Below are 21,363 nucleotides of genomic sequence, written 5' to 3' on the forward strand. Positions count from 1 at the left end.
CTCCACACAGGATCGGAGGAGAACGTTTTTTCACTCTATCATGTGGGACATGCCCTGGCTGACTTCATGCAGTGTTAAAGTCATGTAATGTAAGCTAATGTCTCAATGTTTTGTAGTGATGTGCGGATCTATACTGAATTAGCATTGCCTGGCTCTAATGCAGCATCGGGATCGGAAACAAAATCAGTGATATCGCACAATGTTTTGTGTCATTACCGCCGCCTAGTGACCAGAATACTACATATCAATTGTATTTCAATATGCTTGGACTAATAATAGACCATAGTCTACCACCAAACACCAATCATTTATTAATTAATGAAATAAGGTACAAAAAATGACAGTAGTTAATGAGGAACGAACCTACCTAACCCTAACTCTAATCACTACTCATTAGTTCCTCAGTAACTATCCTAAATGTATGTGCCTTAGTTCCTCAGTAACTGCTGTACTGATTAGTTCCTCAGTAAGTAGTCTACGTTTATGTGCCTTAGTCATTAGTTCCTCGTTAGTTGTTCATTAGTTCCTCAGTAAGTAGTCTAAATTGATGTGCCTTGGTCATTAGTTCCTCAGTAACTAGTCTAAACTGATGTGCCTTGGTCATTAGTTCCTCAGTAACTATTCTAAATTTATGTGCCTTGGTAATTAGTTCCTCAGTAACTAGTCTAAATTTATGTGTCGTAGTCATTAGTTCCTCTAACTAGTCTAAATTGATGTGCCTTGGTCATTAGTTCCTCAGTAACTAGTCTAAATGTATGTGCCTTGGTCATTAATTCCTCAGTAACTAGTCTAAATTTATGTCGTAGTCATTAGTTCGTCAGTAAGTAGTGTAAATTTATGTTGCTTAGTTATTATTTCCTCAGTAAGTAGTCTAAATTGATGTGCCTTGGTCATTAGTTCCCCAGTAACTAGTCTAAATTGATGTGCCTTGGTCATTAGTTCCTCAGTAACTAGTCTAAATTGATGTGCCTTGGTCATTAGTTCCTCAGTAACTAGTCTAAATTGATGTGCCTTGGTCATCAGTTCCTCAGTAACTAGTCTAAATTGATGTGCCTTGGTCATCAGTTCTTCAGTAACTAGTCTAAATGTGCTTTGTCATTAGTTCCTCAGTAACTAGTCTAAATGTATGTGCCTTAGTGATTAGTTCCTCAGTAAGTAGTGTAAATGTATGTGCCTTAGTCATTAGTTCCTCAGCAACTACTGTATTTTTGTGTAGCTTTAATTGGTCTCTTTCCTGAAATCAAATAACTTGTGCAGAGTATTTTAACTGATTGAAATGTGCTAGAATGTATTCATGTAAATTTGCACCCCCCTCCCAAACATCCTTTAAAAATATTATTCTTCTGCATTTGAAAATAGCTTCAACTGTTGCTAAAAAGCTGAAAATGCATAAGAAAAGGTTTGTGTGGCCCTGGTGCGTTTGGTGTGATGGGTGTTATGTAACATACAGTAGTAAGTCCTCTGATACCTTCACCAGCTCGTAGAAGTCCCGCTCGCTCACACAGGAGTGATCATTCAGGAAGTTGTTTTTGGCGTCCAGCAGCTCCTGGAACTTGACGCTCTCCTCAGCAGCCTCCAAAGTCTGGAAGACCAGCGCTCCCATGCCCAGGTACAGCACGACCCCAAACAGCAGGGCCAGGAGGGTGGTGCAGCGCATGTTGTCACACCGCGGCTTCCCCCCGCCACCCCAGCCCCCGCGGCCCCTCTGGGGTTATAGGTCGTGGATCTGGTGGCGCTCGCAGGCAGGATACACGGGGGCACAGCTGGTTGTAAACAGGAAGTTCCTTTTTAGAGGACTACTGTACGTGCGAGCGTGAAAACGTGTCAACAAGCAGCAGGGCTGACTTTTATTTATGCGTGTGTGCGTCAAAGCGGTGACAGGAAGGTCTTCTTCCAAGGATGTTCCCATGAATTTGGGTGAGAAGTCACACGTTGATGATGTCATAAAAAACAAACTTATTTGTTATGGGTGAAATTTGGTTCAGATGATGAAATGCAGATTTTAATCCAGATCTGATCCAATTGTAACACTGAGCTTCATTTAATATGTTCACATACGCATTATGGTTTGATAGTTAGGTAGGTTACTTAGTCAAAAATGACTGATGGTTACATGATAAGTGCAGATTTAGGAATTTATTTTCACTTTTCAGGCTGCAGTCTGCTTGGCCAGTATCCTCATTGGTTCCACTGATGTCACTTCCTGTCCACCCGCTGCTCACACACATTTCCGTCAATACACACAAGCATGAGTCTTATTTATGTCTTAAATGGCTTATGTGCTGTTATTATGTGGCATATATTGGATGATAGTGATAGTGTGAAGGTGACTATAGGGATGTTCGTTCATGCTTAACAAATATTCCATTTCTAGTAGAGTAGTCCTACTTTGTGGAAATTGACTCATCACGGTCGGGTCTGGAGCCAATTAACTGCCATAAACAAGAGGGGTTACTGTATTTAGATTTCTTGTTAGGGTAGTTCGGCCTTGGCAGAGGCTTACATTCAGTCCAGTGCCATTCATGTTGTGGTTTTGTTTGCTGGGATCAAGAGGAAATTGTGGATTTGTATGAAACTTCCTTTAAAGATGGTAGATAAACGGCCGTCGCTGTTGATTCATTTTGCAGGTGAGAAGTTTAAGCTGGAGTGCCCTTTCTCACAATAAAGAACACTACAAAAAGAAGCCCACAAAACCCTTGGAACCTGCCAGTAAAAGGTGGCTTTTTAAGCACGTTTTACCCATGTCTTTTTGGCTTTATCGCTTTAGACGCAAGTACGTGAGCCGTAACAGAGGCGGGATGCTGCCTGTAGCCTACTTAACATAGCGCCATATATTGTAGACACGTAACAATACAAGGCATTTATTTGCCTGGGCCTCTTATGCAGAACCCAGCGAGGGATATATTGTTACGATATGCACACACACACACGCGCACACACACAGCAACATGAACATAATTAGTCAGTGCCAACGTGTGTGTGTGTGTGTGTATACTTCAGACAACAACAACGCAACAGGACTGTAGAGGTGAGTTCTGGGGGTTAAAACTTCCCACCCTAACCCGGCATTGCAACAGCTGATATTACCCTAGAGCTGGAAAATTGCCATGTATTGAAATTACTTGTATTGAAAATAAAATACAGAAACTTTGCATAAACAGACTGCCTTTAAAATGTTTGGGTTTTTGAGGACACTACTGTATGATGTATGTACAAAGCAGAACTAAAGTACCTGTGCAGCCCGCTCAGAATTACCGAGCACAACAAGTTATGTTGTGGCCTCTGATGTTCCTTCGTGTCTTTCGTAATTTTTTGTATTCTTTACGGCCTTTTCAAAAAAAGTCATAAAAAGCCTTAAATTTAACCAGACCTAATATTCAAAATACATCAGTTGGAAAAGTGTGACTGGATTTTTACATCCGGCACCCCACAGCAAAATGCAAATGAAGTCAACCGCTACAGGAAGATCATTTTGAAAGGATTTTAATAAGTACGAGCCACGCGCACAATGAAAAAAGGCAACACGACGGGAAGCTATCTCAATCAGTTTGCATGCATTTTCTTCTTATCTTGCAATATTCCCATCCCAATCATTAAAGGTTTTGCATGTCCGTTAAGAGTCGCACGTTAAGGAATGATGAGTGGAGGCCATCCTAGCTGAGCGACGCATACCACGTAGAGTCGTACACCATTAGGGTTGCCAACCATCACTTGTATCTACAAATTAAAGTACGTGTCCCGTATTGAGCTGACAAGGGACGCACTTTGTCCCCTTATCACCGTGGGAATCAAAACTTACTGTAGTCTGTAAAATGTCAATCGCGTCCACTGCCGACAGCTTGTCACAGGCTAAGACAATCGATGCCAGCGTGTTTCATCGCTAACTCATCAAAACAAATTGCTGCTGGACATTTCTGGCATCTTTAGTTATTCACCTAGCTCAGGCTCCCTTTTTTTCTGCGTTTTCTTTTTAATACCGAAGTGGAGGAACTGTGCAGTTTCAAAAAGAGTTTGCAATATCCCAATCACCGCAAGTCAGTGAATGTATCTGGACTGCCTTCTGATTGCTGATTGGATGAGTAAGTGTAACCTGCCCTGTTTCGCACCGTCCGCACCGGGGCTCGAACACAAGATCTTTGCAATGGGAGGCGAGAGCACCGACCACACGGCCGAAAGCCCGGACTGTCGACCTCGTTTTCAGCGCAGCTCTTAAGGCAGAGGGAGGGAGGTTGGATGGATTTATCCATCCCAGACTGTGACTATTTTCTGGAAAAGGAGAGAAATAATAATGACTTGACAAAGACTAAATGGCGTATTACATCATGTTGATGGCTGCGCATTTAGAAATCCTGACCGTAGACAGGCTGACTAGAAACAAGACAAATATTCTTGATAGTATGAAGTTTTTGCTGTGTTCAAAGTCAAATGAAGACACCTGTAGCGAAACACATTACTCTCAACTCACAAGGAACTCCTGCTTCCACTCCACAGTATTGTCTGCTAGAAATGAGCAGCTACCAATTAGTGAGCTAAAATCTTTTTATTTTCCATCACATCGCTGTGTTTTTGCAGATGAAATAAACCCGGTATGAAGTCACGTTACCGTGGTAATAAACTGACACATATTCAACATAATGAAGAGAAAGCTAGCCTTCCACAGGGCTAACGTTACGTTGGTAAGGTACATTTGTGCTACGTTAGTTTAACGGTGTCTCGGGTCTTACGCTCCATTCGGGAGGAGATGATGCAACGTATAAGATGTGCTGTCGTGGTATGTAAGTGCCGCGTTACAACGGACACACGTCACAGCATTCAAGCCACATTTTTACATTTTGCTTGGCGGCAAAATTGCAATTTTATTCTTTGTTTTCCTTCATTGCCTTGTCGCACTCTCTCACCTCTCCAATCTTCCCGCGTTATCCGCTTCCTTCTTTGTCCTCTGCGTGGGTGACGTAAGCGTTTACTCGAGGCAGAAAAAAAAATCCTCGATGTGTGTGTGAATAATGTTTGCTCTGTGCTGCTGTGCATTTTCGCTTGGTGCAGAATCTCACGCCTGTGCCTTTGTTTTCATTATTATTTGTGATTATTAGGTTTACGTGTAACGTATGTTACATTGTACTGATCATTTCCATGTTGTTGCACCGTATCTTACCACAGCTTGTCACCACTCCAATGCTCAATACACACACAAATGCAAATAAATTCACCAAACCGCCTCTAAAAGCCTCTCCGTTTGAAATTAGTAGCCTGTGTGTGCAGTTGAAAAATAAGACACATATATAACACACATACCGTAAATCACGGTGTATAAACCGCACCCGTGTATTAACCGCACCCCCATTTTCAGGCTCACGGTGAGGAAAAAAAAAAGTTGAGTTCATAAATGCTTGCCAAGTCTTTCATCTCAAATCAACATGCGTAAAGGTACTAAGCAATTTCAAAAAGAAGAAGAAAGTCCATCAATTCATCTGCAATGCAATTACGTAATGCTGCATTGCTTCAGTGTGAATTTGAATGAACTCCAACGTTTATTCAAGCGTACACAAACATTTTCAGCAACCGTACAGCAGAGGGCGCTAAAGCCAAAGCAACTGTCTGACCCACAGACGGCTTTCCAAATGCGCTTCTGGTCAATGTCTCCCAGTATTTATAGCCAAATTCTGGCCTAGTGGACCCAAGCGTCCACGAACTTGCGTCTAGCAGCGCCAAACTTTGACTGGGCGTTGTTGGAGCCGTGATGAACTGTGCCGTGGCGGAAAATTGGCCGCTCGTAATAATTTGTGCAGCTCAAAACTTTCAGAGCGGGAGGAGGGACCATCAGCGGTGGCCGACCGGATACGGCGTTGCCTTAACGGGGTCCAACTTCTGTTAAACAGTGGTGAACGAGTGGTGATTAATTTTTTTTACCGCTCCAGGAACGCTACAGCAAAGTTCAGGCGCTGTGACCGGGCTTGTAGTACAAGTGATCTTCCGCTGAAGCGTTGTAGAAGCGTTGTCTGATATTATTTTTCAGTCCGAGTCTGGTCACAGACCTGTCATCGTGTATAAACCGCACCCCGATTTTTTGCTTCTTAGAGGTGGAAAAAAAGCGCGGTTTATACACCGTGATTTACGGTATATCAAAGATGTTTCATTGTGTGGTTTATGTTTTTTTAAGTGGGGGCTACATGACTTCGGGTCTGAAGGGGTACGCGACTGTGAAAAGTTTGGGATCCGCTGCTCAACACCATCGTTCCTACTTCCACATGTTTCAAGGAGAAGGTGCTTTGTTGTCTTTTGAAAATAAAAAACATTCATGAGCACAACTGTTGTTGCAGTTTCTGCCATCCTACACTTCAACGTGATGACAGCTTGCAGAGATAATTCACCATGTTTGTTCACTTTTTCTTAAGTCTGTCCAAAATGCTGCGTGAGACAATTTTAAGGGCCTCCAATGTTATTTTACCGTTGAAGAAGACATCATCATTCATGTCCGGTATTTTAATAGCTGTCTGGCATGCTGAATCCATTTGATTTGAGTTTGACTCATAACGGAACACAAATGATGATTATGAAAAAGCTGGCATGCAAAATTCCAGTCAGTCTCAACTATAAATGGCCATCCTACCTGACTGATGATCACACAAAATTTGGAAGACTTGCACACTTCTCAGCTGATCTTGACATCAGGTGAGTGGTTACATAACAGCAACTGATTTATAGCAAATACTTCTGCAAATCTTGCATTGCTTGATTTGATAAAATGTGGATGGTTTTAAAAGAAATGTTTTCTTCTTCTTTGGATTTCAGGCAATCTTCGGAACTGCGAGCATGTCTGCCTCAGAAACCATGAAAGTGGCTGCTCTAGGTCAGCCCTTCACCTTGGGGATGCTCTATAATGCCTGCAGAGACGAACTGATCCCAGGTACAACTCGACGCAGAATTTGTTTGCATTTTGATGCGACACCTTTATCTCTCAAGGTTCTGTGATGCAACTCATCTTACAGGTTTCACTCTGTGGGACACAGCGACTCTAGAAAGCCAGACCTCTGAAAGTGCTCAAAAAAGCAGTTCTTTTAAGATTTCGGCCTCCGACACCATTGAATCAAGGTCTTCTCTGATGGATATCGAAGCTTCTCTGAAGCTCAGTTTCTTGGGTGGGCTGGTTGAAGTTGGAGGATCTGCCAAGTACCTGAAAGACCAGAAGAAATTCAAGAACCAGAGCAGGGTAACCTTTCAGTATAACGCTACCACCATCTTCAAGCAGCTTTCTGTACCTGCTCTCGGGCCACTGAATAGCCAACAAAAACAAATCATCGAGAAAGGCAAGGCAACACACATCGTCACCGGCATCCTTTATGGGGCAAATTCAGTCTTTGTGTTCGACAGTGAGAAGTTGGAATCCAGCAGTGTTCAAGATATCCAGGGCAACATGGAAGTTGTGATCAGAAAGATTCCTTCATTTAGCATTGAAGGCAGCGCTCGCGTACATCTGTCTGAAGAAGAACAAGCGCTGACAAACAAGTTCAACTGTAAATTTTTTGGGGACCTCATCCTTGAAACAAACCCTGCCACATTTATCGATGCAGTGAAAGCCTACTGTGAGCTTCCAGCGCTGCTGGCACACAAGGACAACAGTGCTCCTCTGGTTGTCTGGCTGCATCCTCTGAATTCGTTGTACGCTGAGGCTCCTAAGCTGATCAGAGACCTCAGCATTGCACTGGCAAGGAAAATTCAAACTGTCATGGAAGATGGAAATGAAGTGCAAATGAGATGCAATGACAGCTTGTTTAGCAGCGTGGCACGGGAATTCACTGTCATTCACAAAAATTTAAGCTGCTTTAAAAAGTTGTGTTCTTTTTACACATCTTCAATCAAACAGATGTTGGCTAAGAATCTTCCCGTTATCCGTGACGGCAAACAAGATGAGAGCACGTTGGCAAAAGTCCTAAGCGACCATGACAAGTCTCCATTCAATCAAGAACACCTTTCCAAGTGGTTGGACACCAAAGAACGAGACATCAATGTCATTCGGTCCTGTGTCGAGATGATAATGCGTGAATCAAATGCCCGCGTTGTTCGCACAAAGACCGAATTGGATCGAGCGGTTCTTGCTCCAGGTGTCACCAATGTTCTCGTCTATGTGTTCACCAACTTGGACCCTGTTGACCATTGCCTTGATGCCATGGCCAAATACTTGGACACATTCCAAATCCAACAAACCAACGAAGAATCGTTCTTCACGAATGCCGATATCATCCAAATGAGAGAAGACGCCCAAACGTTCCTCAAATATGCCAAACCTCTGAGGCGTAGCAGCAGTGTAAAGTTCCTCATAACTGCCCTACCAAATAAGAACTACAAGGCATCGACCATCTACCATTATAAGAATGGCCTTCTGTTCAGTGACAAGTTCACAGTGCCACCCCTCCCATCACCGAGGGACATCACAGACAGAAGTGATGTCATCTGGCGTAAGTTTCATTTTTGCACTGCACTTTCCACTTTGGAGCCAATCTATGCAAACATGTTGTTTTTGTGCTTCTTCCAGATGCCATTGATCTCACACTGGATGAAAATACCGCCAACAAAGACCTCACCGTGTCTGAGGAGAACAAGAAGGTGACAAATGGCAGTACCAGATCATATCCTTCTAACTCAGAGAGGTTTACTGATCAACCTCAAGTTCTCTGCAAGGAAGGGATGACCGGTCGTCATTATTGGGAGGTTGAGTGGAGGGGTGACGCTTATGTGGGGGCTGCATATGGTTCTGCCCCAAGGAAAGGTACAGCGACCTGGCCGAAAAGTGCAAAGTTCGGAGATGGATTTCATTCCTGGACAAGTCGAGTAAAGAACAACTTTGAAGTGTGGGCACAAAGCATGGGTTTCCCTATCATGCTGTGGCTAGAGGAGCTTGCTGGCGTACAAAAGTTGGGAGTGTTTCTCGACTGCCCAGGTACTTCTCTTTCCTTCTATGGTGTCTCTGGGAACAAAATGAAACACTACTACACCTTCAATAGGCCATTTGAAGAAGCGGTTTATGCAGGTTTTGGAGTACACGAAAAACAGAGTTATGCTTTACTGTCACCGTTTTAGACACCGCAGCAAACCCCACGTGCCGATTCGATTATCAGCTGTGCAACAGTTTTAGATTGACTGTTTTAAACAGCTTTGTAGTTCTTAAAACCACAAGCTTCAGGACTAAAGCCGAGGAGCAGCATGGTCTAACATGTTTATTGAGCTCTACTCTAGTTTTATCAGCAAATAATGAATGATTAAGAGTAGCTTTAAAAATGCACAGTAGTAAAAGTCGTAGTAAAAGTAGTCATGTCTTTCAATGAGGAGTGGTTTGTGGTTTAGGTAGTAGTATTGGTTGGGTATTGTTGAAAGTCTAAGCGGGGCTGAAGCCGCATCAGAATACGACATAGTTGATTTTACGTGTCCACTGTGGCACAAGATTCGAATGAACTTTCCACTAATGTTGCTTCCATGGTGTCCTGACACAGGTCAGGACCTACGAATCTTGTTTAGAAAGTGGAGGAAGCGTGTGAACGTCCGAGAACCTTCGGTGTCAATTTCTTTGGGAAAAAGGGATATTAAAAAATAGGTAGCCAGCAAATGCTATGATGAATAGCCCCCGTTTTAATCAGCATAACATAAAAACGCTGTTGCTTAGTTTCTTTTTGTCATCAGTCTGTTCCTGTTAAAACTCAAAGAATTTTATCTTAATATTCACAGAAAAGAAATGTAACATTGATCAGGCTTTTTTTCACTACTACGTACATACAGTAATCTGAAATAAAATAGTTTGAGCATGAGGAGCTACAAAGTGAATTTTCACTAACATTAGGTCAGAATGATTGAACCACTGCATTGCTGCTTGGAACTAAAATAATAGTCCCAATCGTATGTTCATAATCAAGATCAGCGTTGCTCCAGTTGACTTGGGAATGTTCCTCCTGTTTGTCTTTCTGTCTTCTTGGTTTTGATGACATGCCTAAATAGCAGCCCAAACAACAAAAATACTACATTTTGCTTGATGACCTCTTTTGTAGTACAGCATTGGCAAATCACACCATCTGCTCCAAGTGCTCTAAGAATATAAGTAAAGAGCTTTCTGGTCACATTTGCCTGGAAAATAAAACAGCTTTTTGCTCCATCTGCTGGTCCTCATTTTTGCAAATCTAAACTACTTTTCTAATCTAACAACTACAGTGAAATGTTGGTTTTTGTTCATTCATTCCAAAAGGTTTGACAAAAAGCAAAACATACAAAACCCCAGGTCATTTTCCCATGAATGTAAATCCAATTCATGACTGTAGTTCCAGACACCCAGAACTATGAACATACCATACATTTATAGAGAATAATTATAGTTATAGACCTGCTACAACCAATGTGAATGAATGACAAAGGGATGGAACGTGATGCGGATCCCGTACATCCTGGCAGGTGAACACCGGCAATTGCTTGTGGCCCCAAGATTTCCAGGGGCCTCCAAACATCTCATAAAAAAATTACGGTCTTTATTCACGTGCTTAAAACCACATCACTATGCATAATCTATCATGAGTGCTTCGACCGCTCCCAACTTCCTTCTCATGCAATGGACTATTCCATATTACTGTGCACATGCACGTTGATTACAGAAGACGGGAGCGAAACAAACTTTTCGCGGTTTGGAGATATGACGCCGTGTTACCCCAGTGAAGGGGAGAGGAGGAAAAGGCCAGAGGAAAACGGTTTAAAACGGTTGGTAAAACGGTTTACCAAAGGCGGACAGCCGGTCGCTCATGACAGCAGCACAGAAGAATGCAGTAGTTTTAGGGATGAAGCTTTTCATCACAAAGATGTGAGGATTGAATTGCTAAACTATATTACGGTAAACGTTGCTTAATGTTCTTATTAATTACAGAAAAAGTGTCAAGGTGACTCACTTATTTGGTAATAATAATCCGCCAGGAGGACTTTCAAGACTTATTAGATGATAAACACTGATACTTCAAATCGTTTCAGGGAGTGGTAAATAAACATGACACTGGAACCAGCACCTTAAGATGACAGATGATTGACAGATTTCACAAGCAGGGAAAAAAGTGGCCTAAATTACATACTCACCTTTTGTATAAATGGAAATTAAAATAAAGTAAAAAACTTTTGTCAGTGCCAAGGATGTGGAGGCCCCACTGGCTGGGTTTGCCTTGGGCCCCCAAATGACAAAATATGCTCCTGCATCCTGGCCAGATTGAATTCTCACCTTCTTTATCAATTATTGCTGGCACTCACATCTTTTTTTTTTTGGCCGTTTGGGTATTTAGCAGTCACACTTCAAGAAATGTACGGACAGTAAGTCAGAAAAAGGGTGCAGGGCAATTTGGCGACAAATATACTGTATACTGTATATCGCCATGTGCATGCGTGTCTGTTTTCCTCGTCTGTCGCCTCCAAACAGGTACGAAGAGAGTTCACTCTGTGCATTGGTTTCAGCACCTTGGTGCGTTTGTTACATAGAACGGCTGCATGAATGGAGTGAGCCCTTTTGTCAGTCACACTGTCCCTTTGTCTCAGTGAGTGGAGGCGGGGCTGCTAGCATACACATAGTGTAGAATAACGTAGCCTCGTGAGGAGCAGTGCAAGGTAACATAGTACAAACTAAATTAGTAGACTACAATATATTGTCTTTTTTTTTCATTGTACTTTTCTCAAAAGTAATGTTAAAATTTCGCCTCGTCTTGTGACACCCCTATAAAAAATACAAAGTGTATTAATAAAGCGACAAGATGCACACCATATTTTACGCTACACGGAGAATACATGCAAACTGGGGCGTAAATATTCAAGGTTACCCGAAAAACACGCTAGGCGAGGTTCCACTGTACATCATTTCTGTTTTCTTGTCTGAGAAGTTATGTGAGTATGATACAAATAATCATCGGTATCGCAGCAACATGGACAATGAAAGACACATGGATTAGTTTCAGCTCCGACGACGATATGGACATCACAGTGGCTCCTGTTTACAACTACACCGCAAGCTAAATCGCTTGTCAAAGAGAGTTGTTTTAGTGGAGAATTGCAAGTCATGCGTCAGCCCCACCCCCCCACCCCCCCCACCAAAACGCTGTAACAGAATCAAGACGCTATCAGAAGTCGGCCGTAGCAATAATTCAGGCTTCGGACCTGTGACGTATTTCTCCAGACCCTTTATGCAGAACACAACTGTTGCTAGTGTTTTATAGTTCACGCATGCACAGACTGGTAAACGTTACATTTACTGTTATGGCTTTGATGTTTTCTGGGTGCGTGCAGTGCAGTGAGAGGCAGCTATTGTGCTGGGGTTTTTTTCCACTCAAAAGGGACAAAGATGTTATTCACGAGGCGTTACCTTGAGGCACTGTGGTCAGGGGTTCATCCCATGTTAGGTCAGGTGATGAGGGACGCTTGATGGGCCTCCTTCAACACAGAAGGTTTGTGACAGGAACGGAACAGCGACAATAAACAAGGAGGGAGACCTAAAAAAACAAAACAAAAAAAACCAAAACAGAAAACAGGACGTTAACAGAAAACATGTTTGCCGCTTATCTCCACTCGGCTCCCTTTGAAGCGTGCTTACCTTTTAAAGAAACACACCAATGGAACTCCTGCTTCTCCACAGCGTCTTCACGTGGACCTTCTGACATTTGCCAGAGTCTTGCAGGCAGCTGCGCTAATGGACCGGCTGTATACTGTACGCTGTACATAGAGTATACGCCTTTATAATGATAACAATCACAACATGATAATAACAATGTAGAAATAGTTGAAATGTACAGAAAGTCATTCATTTGCAATAAACCTTTACACCCTTGCACTTCCTTACTTTTCGGTAAATCTTTTTGCGCCAAAAGACACGCAAAAGTGACATTTCTCACCATAAAGATGACAATAAAAGCCAAATTAACATCGTTTTCTTACCTTGACTTAGGAGAAACTTCATTGCATCTCGGTCCAACGCAACATGTGCCGTTTCCTGACACCCGCAGCACTCAGTCAGGAGCTGTGTGTGCGTGTGTGTTATGAAAGTGCGTGTGTGTTTTCTCCTTGGAAGGTGTTTCCCCATTCTTGGGCTCCTACATCACTCTGACAAGGGGTGTGTGGGGGGGGGGACAAGACTAGAGGAGGAGAAAGAGGAGGGGGACATTACAGCACCGTGACTGCACGTTGTCGCAGAGGAGGAAGGAGGAAGAGAGAGGGGTCCGCAGTTTCCTGAGATGTGTGTGTGGTTGTAAATCTTAGCTTTTCCACCCACTGTCTTTTTTGGGGAAACAAAAAAAGGTGACACTTGCCTCTTATGAGGATGATAAATTGAAACAAAGTTACAATTCCAAACTCTTCTCAAGAGTTTTAATTTGAATATTTATCCTTGATGAGAGGCAAAGGTAGAGGACACTTGGTAATGGTGCCAATAGTAGTCGTGTCATTAAGACATACGACTTAAATACACCCACATGCAATTTAGTGGGAGACATTTAAAAGGGAGCAGGTGAAAAAAACCTAATAAAACTAAAAGTTATGGATTATTAAAGTTAGGTTTAGGGCTGGGCGTAACAATGAATTCATTCCGATGAAGAATTCTGTCGATTGTGTGGAACAGCAAGTGTGTAACAAATGTTGCTGGACGATCATTGTCCTCCAAGCGATTGCCAAAAAACGGTATTATTGTGTGAATGCCCTCAGGGCCTTCATTTTGCAACCGATTCGCACCATTCAAGCATCAAATCGTTGCTCGTTCGGGAATCCTATGCGACCAGTTCATTTTTTTCAAAAAATTCCCAGATTTTAAAAAAATCCCACAGAATTTTCCCCATTGAAAATGAATGGGCCGTTTTTCAAACTTCCAGCATTCGCACATTTCTCAACCGATTCAAACCATTCCACCATGAAAGCATTCCACACATCCAGGGCGCCAAACTAACATTCCAAAATATCAATGGGCGTTGTTGGAGCTGTGATGAACTTTGCCGTGGCGGAAAATTGGCCACTTGTAATATTTTGTGCAGCTCAAAACTTTCGGAGCGGGAGGAGGGACCATCAGCGGTGGCCGACCGGATACGGCGTTGCCTTAACAGGGTCCAACTTCTGTTAAACGGTGTTGAACGAGTGGTGATTAATTTTTTTTTACCGCTCCAGGAACGCTACAGCAAAGTTCAGGCGCTGTGACCGGGCTTGTAGTACGAGTGATCTTCCGCTGAAGCGTTGTAGAAGCGTTGTCTGATATTATTTTTCAGTCCGAGTCTGGTCACAGACCTGTCATCGTGTATAAACCGCACCCCGATTTTTTGCTTCTTAGAGGTGGAAAAAAAGCGCGGTTTATACACCGTGATTTACGGTATGTATTTTTCACATTTAAAAATGTCACATTTTTCCCCAAATTCCCATTTTTCCAGAAAACTAATTAACTTAAGGATATTCCTTTGATCTTAATTACTCAATTACATTTCTCAACCCATTCTAACAATTCCAACATCAAATGGTTCAGCACAATCCAGACATTAAGGCTAACACACATTTAACCTATAACATTTAAAATACATCATACATATTTTGTCTTTCATGATGTCATAGTCTTGAATACTCTTATATGTATGTATATATTTTTGCACGTTTTTGTTTTCCCCCCACCTCATTAGGCTTGGGCATTCACACGCAGTGTCTTCAGACATTGCAATCATCCAGTTGTCCACATTATTTTGAGGACATTTTTTCATGAATGTAATGATAATTTATGGCATAATAATGCAAGTACACCGTATCAAAAGCAATAAACTTTCATTTCTCAAGAGTATTTAACATTAAAATTGGAATGTCAAGAGCTTTTAAATAAAATACATTAAACAAGAAAATCCACATGAGAATAAAATGTACTCTTTTCGCAAAAACTGCACTTAAATAAAAATCACCATCAATTACAACATTTCTGGTTTTCAATCAGGGTCACTTTCATTATTACCGAGCCCCCATAGGAGGGACATGGAGAGAAAAAAAACAAAACACTGATAGGTCAAAAATAAAAACTAATGTGTCCGAGATCTCACAATAACTTTTGTGAGATAAAGAAAATAAGTTCATGCGTTCAACTTCCTAAACAATGTGACGCTACTTCCAGCATACATTGCAAACAGGAAGTCATGCTCCTAAGTTGTTACACTAACGACTCCATTTCTCAGATTGGCCATTATCAGATGATAAACCTCAACGGTGACACTTTGATCAGGAATTAGATGAGATACTTTAACCCCTTAACGCCTACTGATACAAATATGAGCTAACATTTGGCAAGCACTTGTTTTCTGGTGGGGTCGGTCTGTGACGGACATATTTCCTGTTGCTTGTGACGTGGAGAACAACGAGGCTAGAAATGAGTAGTAACCGTTGTATGAAAGGTCACCTTCTTATTGTGTGCTTATTAGCTGGTGTTTACTGCTAAGCGCTGTTTGAATATGTCTGTATTTTAGGGCCAGCTCAAAATGAAACTCAGTAAACTTCTCCCATTCCATTGTCGCGTCTGTTTTGTTTCCGCTCTTAACACAGAAGTACAATGCTCTTAATGTAAACAGTTTTGCAAGATCTGGCAAAAATATTGCGAGGTGTTCAGGCAGATGCACAGAGTGAACCCTCTTGTCATCCCGCCTGTTTGGTAGAGAGGGAGGAGGAAAACAAACACGCATGCACATGTCAATATATCCAGGCCAGCAAAATGGTCGAGTTCGTTTTTATGTATTGGCCTAGTGGTTAGCATGTTGTTGCATGTTCTCCCCGTGCATGTGTGGGTTTACTTCGAGTACTACGGTTTCCTCCCACCTTCCAAAAACATGCATGTTAGGTTAACTGGCGACTCTAAATTGTCCATAAGTATGAATGTGAGTGTGAATGCTTGTCTATATGTGCCCTGCCATTGGCTGGCCACCAGTCCGATGTGCCCCGCCTCTCGCCCGAAGTCAGCCGGGATAGGCTCCAGCATACGTCTGTGACCCTAATGAGGATTAAGTGGCATAGAAAATTAATAAATCTTTTTATTTTTTGTGCGGTGAACTGATTTATTGATTATCGTGACAGGCCTAATGGAGTGCACTACTTGGCTGCAACCAGTAGAGGCGCTATTGATTCGGTCTGAACTAGTTTGTCTAAACAACATGACGCCAGCTTACATGCAGACGTCAAAAAATCAATTATTAAATTGTTCATTTAAAAGGACATGTTGCTTGGCTGAGTTTAAATGATATTATTTATTGTTTTAAATCCACTTTATGCTATTTATTTTGATGATACTACTATTTATCAGAAATAGACGCAAAGTTTTGTGAAAATATGAGGATACCATTTTTGGCCCATGTTGTTTAAACCACAATACGTGATGTTGCAAATACGGAAAATGCTGTGCACGATTAACAATACATTTACAACGTATCGCCACGGACAACGCCAAGTAATACGTACAATACATGAATCCAATGGGTTGAGAATCAAAACCTCCAAGTCCGAGTCTATGGTTCTCGCTCGGAAAAGTGTGGAGTGCCAGTGCCATCTCAGGGTCGTGGATGAGATCTTGCCCCAAGTGGAGGAGTTTAACCACCTCTGGGATTGATGCAGACTCTGCATCGGTCTGTGGTGATGAAGAGAGAGCTGAGCCAAAAGGCAACACTCTCAATTTACCAGTCCATCTACGTTCCTACCCTCAACTATGGTCATGAGCTTTGGGTAGTGACCCAAAGGACAAGATCACGGGTACAAGCGGCCAAGTGAGTTTTCCCCATAAGCTGGCTGGGCTCCCTTAGAGAAAAGGTGAGAAGTACTGTCATCCGGGAGAAACTCTGAGTAGAAGCGCTGCTCCTCCGCATTGAGAGGAGCCAGATGAGGTGGCTCGGGCATCTGGTCAGGATGCCTCCCGAACATTTTGCTGTTCAGGTTGAAGGCCTCGGGGAAGACCCAGGACATGTTGTAGAGACTATGTCTCTCAACTGGCCTGGGAATGAAGTAGCTGGGGAGAGGGAAGAGGGCTTCCCTGCTTAGGCTGCTGCCTCCACGACCCAACGTTGCATAAGCGAGAGAAGATGGATGGATGAAATGAATTCAAACATCAAATGAGGAATTAAGAAGGAAACCTTTAATTTGGAGCCACAGACTTTTACATTCACACAAGGTCACAAGATGCACAAAGAGATGACCTGCTCGCAATCCTGTCTCACTGCCAAATTACTACACATCCCGGAGAAATGAGGCAGCTAAAGAAGAGATGTGTGTGTGTGTGTGTGTCAACATGGTCAATGAGTAGTGATGGCAACAAAAATCTACCACTGAGGAGGGAAAGAACCACTCAAAATGTAAAAAACAAAAAAACAAAAAAATCCCTTCACACTTTTCAAAATATATTTTTAAAAAGTCACAGCTGGGAAGGTTTTAAAGGAAAACTGCACTTTTTGGGCAATTTTGCCCATCATCCACAAACCTTATGTGAAACATGAACACACATACAGTACGTCTTTCCCTTTTCAGAGAAAAACAGCAAGAGGGAGCTAACAATGCACGTAACGGGACACACCTATTTTGACTATGAAGTATTCTAGAAAACCTCCAACAAGGTTTTCTAGCCATGCTGTGACCCTGCAGTAACAGGTACATTCATGATAACATGGAATACTTACAGTATATTGCCGTATTTTGATCATCTTAAACATTACCACAACTTCTTGCCTGGGCGCATTGATTTTCACAGAGCCCACTGACGCTAATGCTACTTCCGTCAACAATGGCGGCACAGAAAGCACGTGTCTGTGTGCGACTACTAATCATGGCAAATTTCTCAGGATCCGTATCTTTTTGAGCCTGAATATACGGAGGACGAGCTACAGGTTTTAGAAGCTGATCGGGCGAGGAGAGAGTGAAACGTCGTAGTAGATGGGGGTGGGTGGGGGGGCAAGTCATTACACCGGCATGAAAGATAATGGAGTGTTTCTGCACTGAGTGGCATACAGTGTTACCATGGATGGAAAGGCTTGGTGTGTATGGCGAGGAGGACACTGCTCCAAGAGACTGCATCACAAAGAATTGTTAGCGCTAACAAACCCTGCAGCGGCACAGACTTTTTTCCACTTACCCAAAATAAACTGGAAAAGACACCCCAGACCAGCTGGACCGGATGGACAACTGCCCATGGAGTAAGTCACCATGATACTGATTGTGATCCATTGAGCACAAAGAACATAATATCACAACACAGTCCATCTAGCTGTGTATAAACAAAACATGGAATGTGAGCTAACACTTTACACATCATTTGGTTATTCATTTGCTTGTTCTTGTTTCCTAGTCAGCACAGGTTGGTGTCCTATGGCATTGTTCTGGAGTGGGCCCGTTACCTCTCGGTAGTGGCGTGAGGCGCTGCGTCACTACACCAGGAAAATAGTTCTTCATGTTAGCTGCTACAACATTGTCGCTGCAGCTTGGTTTATATACAGGTCAGTTATGTAATTACAGCATTGCTGGAGTTTTTTGGCATTTTTTGTTTAAGGGCTTTGTAGTCAAAATAAGTGTGTCCTGTTACGTGCATTGCTAGCTCGCACTTTTCTATCTTTAGAACGTGCAAAAAAGGGAAAGACGTGTGGCCATCTTTCACATAAGGATGGGTGGATGATGGGCAAAATAAATAAATAAAAAAGTGCACTTTTCCTTTACCTAAGGGGTCAAGTGTGTTCAACAGACACATCCATCCCAAACACAAGCAAGCCATATCTGATTATATTGAGCAGCTTGTGTGTGTGTGCGTGTGTAGCCGGCTAATAAAACAGTGTGTTCACTTTCAGGAAGAACAGGTCGAACCGACAAGTACGCCATCATTGCACGACAGAAAAGCAAAGCAGCGTTTGGAGAGCCGAGCAGCGTGTATCACCATACATGGAGCGGAAAGCAACGCAGGTTAGTCACACACCAGCCCTCTGCTACTCCCTCACACACGCACGCACACACACAGTAACATTCAGATGAAGATGTGTTTAAAAACATAGCTAACCTCCAGCACACACTCATACACGCTATACTTTCACATACGGTGTGTTTAGGGAAACACCTGCCCTTCACTAAAACACAATCAAGCGTCTATAAATAAGATACACGAGGAAATAAAGAGAAATGTCACATTTTACAACAGCCTCACTTTGGCCTTTATGGAGTTATCGCCATCTTAAAACAACAACAACAAAAAAAACCCAGGCACTGATCCACTCACTCAGTCGGCCATGAGTTCATATAAAGTTAGTGAAGGATAAATAGTGTCTGTGGAAAAGGGAGGTGTGGTGTGGAAACAGCAACAAACATCACTAAATTACCCCTACACGTTGAAGCTATTTGCGAGTAACGTAGTGATGATCAAAACATCCCAGGTGCACGGTGGAGGTGGTGTGTGTCCCTTTAAAGCCCATGTCGTCCATCACGTTGCAACCAGAACAAGCAAATGTGACCATGGAAGGCGTCTGGAAATCACATCAAGCTATGGTCACTGTTTGTTTGCAAAACAATATTTGATATGGATACATGTGGGGATCTGGACTCAAGACTCGGTAAATAGCTTAACAATTAACCCAATTCATCAACAACTGTTTTTGCATTTTTGTAGTCGATTAATCTTTTTTTTAATGTAAATATCCTCTGATTTCATCCTCTCAAATGTGAATATTCTGTAATTTCCTTCATCATCCATGAAAGCAGAGCTAGTATCTTGGTATGCTTGATAGTCACACACATCAGCTTTGATTTGGAAAACAGGGATTTTTGTCTCTTTTCTGATACGATGTGAACCAAACCACTAACTGTGTTTGCTTCATCGTCATTGTCTTGGGCCTGTCCCAGGGGTCGGCAACCTTTGCTATTAAAAGAGCCACTTTGCCCCCTCTTCCACTAAAGAAGCCGCAAAACACAACATATCTTATAAACTTTAAAAGTGATAAAAGTTTTGCTCATTTTTTTTAATTCTACTTTTACAACGACAGAATACAACAAACATACAGTAAGTGCAGTTTGCATGTGTAGGCCTTCTTAGAAATAAATGAAACACTCAAAAAAATACATGAGCTCCGGGTCTGAAATACATGTTTTTTTCCCTGAAAAATAGTACCATTCCTATATTTCTAAGCAATTAGACTTTATTAATCCTGTGAGGGAAATTTAAAAAATAGCACCAACTTTTGTAGCATTATACCTTTTCAGGTACGTTAACTGAGAGTATACCTTACATGTGAATGACATTATTTACAGAATTCTTCATGTTTTGTGTTCAGTCGTCCCTCATTCATAGCGGTTCATTGGTTCCAGGCCTGACTGTGATAAATGAATTTCAGCGAATTTCAGTCAATGTTATAAATTGAATATTTTTGTAGTTAGAGCATAGAAACCCTGTTTATGACTTTCTAAATATAGTTTTTAACATTATTAGAGCCCGCTAGACATGAAATAACACCCCCAAAGTCACCTTTACACTCCTATTATTCATTTACATTGCATTGCACAACTCTTATAACTGCAGAAACTCAAGACCAACAAGTTGGCGAGCTAATCAGTTAGCCTCAAATTTATTTCTTCAAAACCTAGGAAGCCAAAAACTTATCACTTTCACACAAAATTGGAGGAGAACGTTTTTTCCACTCTATCATGTGGGACATGCTATGGCTGACTTCATGCAGTGTTAAGGTAATGTCATTTAAGCTAATGTCTCCATGTTTTGTGTCATTACCGCTGCCTAGTTTTGTTTTTCATAATGTTACAACTTTAAAAACTTGTCCGTTTTAATATCGCGACTGTATTGTTTATTTTCGACCCTTTTTTTTTCCCAATTTCCTGCTCAAAAAACCAAGCAATCAGATTGTTCTAAAATAAGAGGCAGCATATATCACAAAGACGACGGTGCACAGTGATTTAGTTTTTAATGGCATTTTGGCTCGCCAACGGCATTTCACAGCACTAATTTATGGCAGCCTTTGCTAAAAGAGGTCTGGGGTTAATTTTTATTTAGTTGCTGATAGTTCAAGTAAAATGCTGTCTATCATGTACCAGGCAAGTATTTTTTTAATTTATGTTTGTTGATGTCTGGTGTGTTCTTCATTCGTCTTTTATGTTCATGGAAATGTGGGATATATTTTCTCATGTGTCATTTGTAATTGCAAGTTGTAGCGCAACACGTGCATACCTGTGTGCTCGCGTATCAGTCTGTCTCGTCCTCTTGGCTCACCTCCTTCCGAGTGACGGGGACAACGGCGGTCCCCAACAACCCCCTCCTCACAATGTAGGGGCACGAGGGCCCAGTGGGGATGTCTGCAAAGCCTGCAGGATGGAAACTAGCAATAAATAAAGAATGGT

General features: G+C 42.1%; 2 protein-coding genes across 11 annotated transcripts in view; one reads left to right on the plus strand and one right to left on the minus strand.

The window, feature by feature from the left end:
* Positions 1-1,732: 1,732 nt before the first annotated feature.
* si:dkeyp-115e12.6 (centromere protein F) overlaps positions 1,733-21,363 on the minus strand; it is a 44,620-nt gene continuing 24,989 nt past the window's right edge. For 7 of the 10 annotated variants that reach the window (XM_054791201.1, XM_054791206.1, XM_054791202.1 and 4 more), the window contains 5 exons: positions 21,194-21,327; positions 12,934-19,484; positions 12,593-12,711; positions 12,365-12,491; positions 1,733-1,763 (listed from right to left, as the gene is read on the minus strand). In XM_054791201.1, coding sequence (XP_054647176.1) covers positions 21,209-21,327 — 119 coding nt within the window. In that variant the 3' untranslated portion in view covers positions 1,733-1,763; positions 12,365-12,491; positions 12,593-12,711; positions 12,934-19,484; positions 21,194-21,208. Of the gene's footprint in view, positions 1,764-4,533; positions 7,172-12,364; positions 12,492-12,592; positions 12,731-12,933; positions 19,485-21,193; positions 21,342-21,363 lie in introns of those variants that run through there. The other 3 variants (XM_054791200.1, XM_054791203.1, XM_054791199.1) reach the window with 3 other exon arrangements.
* LOC129189499 (stonustoxin subunit beta-like) lies at positions 6,811-9,185 on the plus strand. Its single transcript, XM_054791214.1, has 3 exons — positions 6,811-6,904; positions 6,987-8,453; positions 8,531-9,185. The coding sequence occupies exons 1-3, from the start codon at positions 6,811-6,813 to the stop codon at positions 9,073-9,075; spliced, it is 2,106 nt and encodes a 701-aa protein (XP_054647189.1). The 3' UTR covers positions 9,076-9,185.

This window comes from Dunckerocampus dactyliophorus, chromosome 11 (assembly GCF_027744805.1).
Source record: "Dunckerocampus dactyliophorus isolate RoL2022-P2 chromosome 11, RoL_Ddac_1.1, whole genome shotgun sequence".
Lineage (NCBI taxonomy): Eukaryota > Metazoa > Chordata > Actinopteri > Syngnathiformes > Syngnathidae > Dunckerocampus > Dunckerocampus dactyliophorus.

Coding starts and splice junctions, on each gene's coding strand:
- LOC129189499 (XM_054791214.1), top strand. CDS start 6,811: ATGTCTGCCTCAGAAACCATGAAAGTGGCTGCTCTAGGTCAGCCCTTC. Junction 6,905..6,986: donor CAGAGACGAACTGATCCCAG/GTACAACTCGAC, acceptor CTCATCTTACAG/GTTTCACTCTGTGGGACACA. Junction 8,454..8,530: donor CAGAAGTGATGTCATCTGGC/GTAAGTTTCATT, acceptor TGCTTCTTCCAG/ATGCCATTGATCTCACACTG.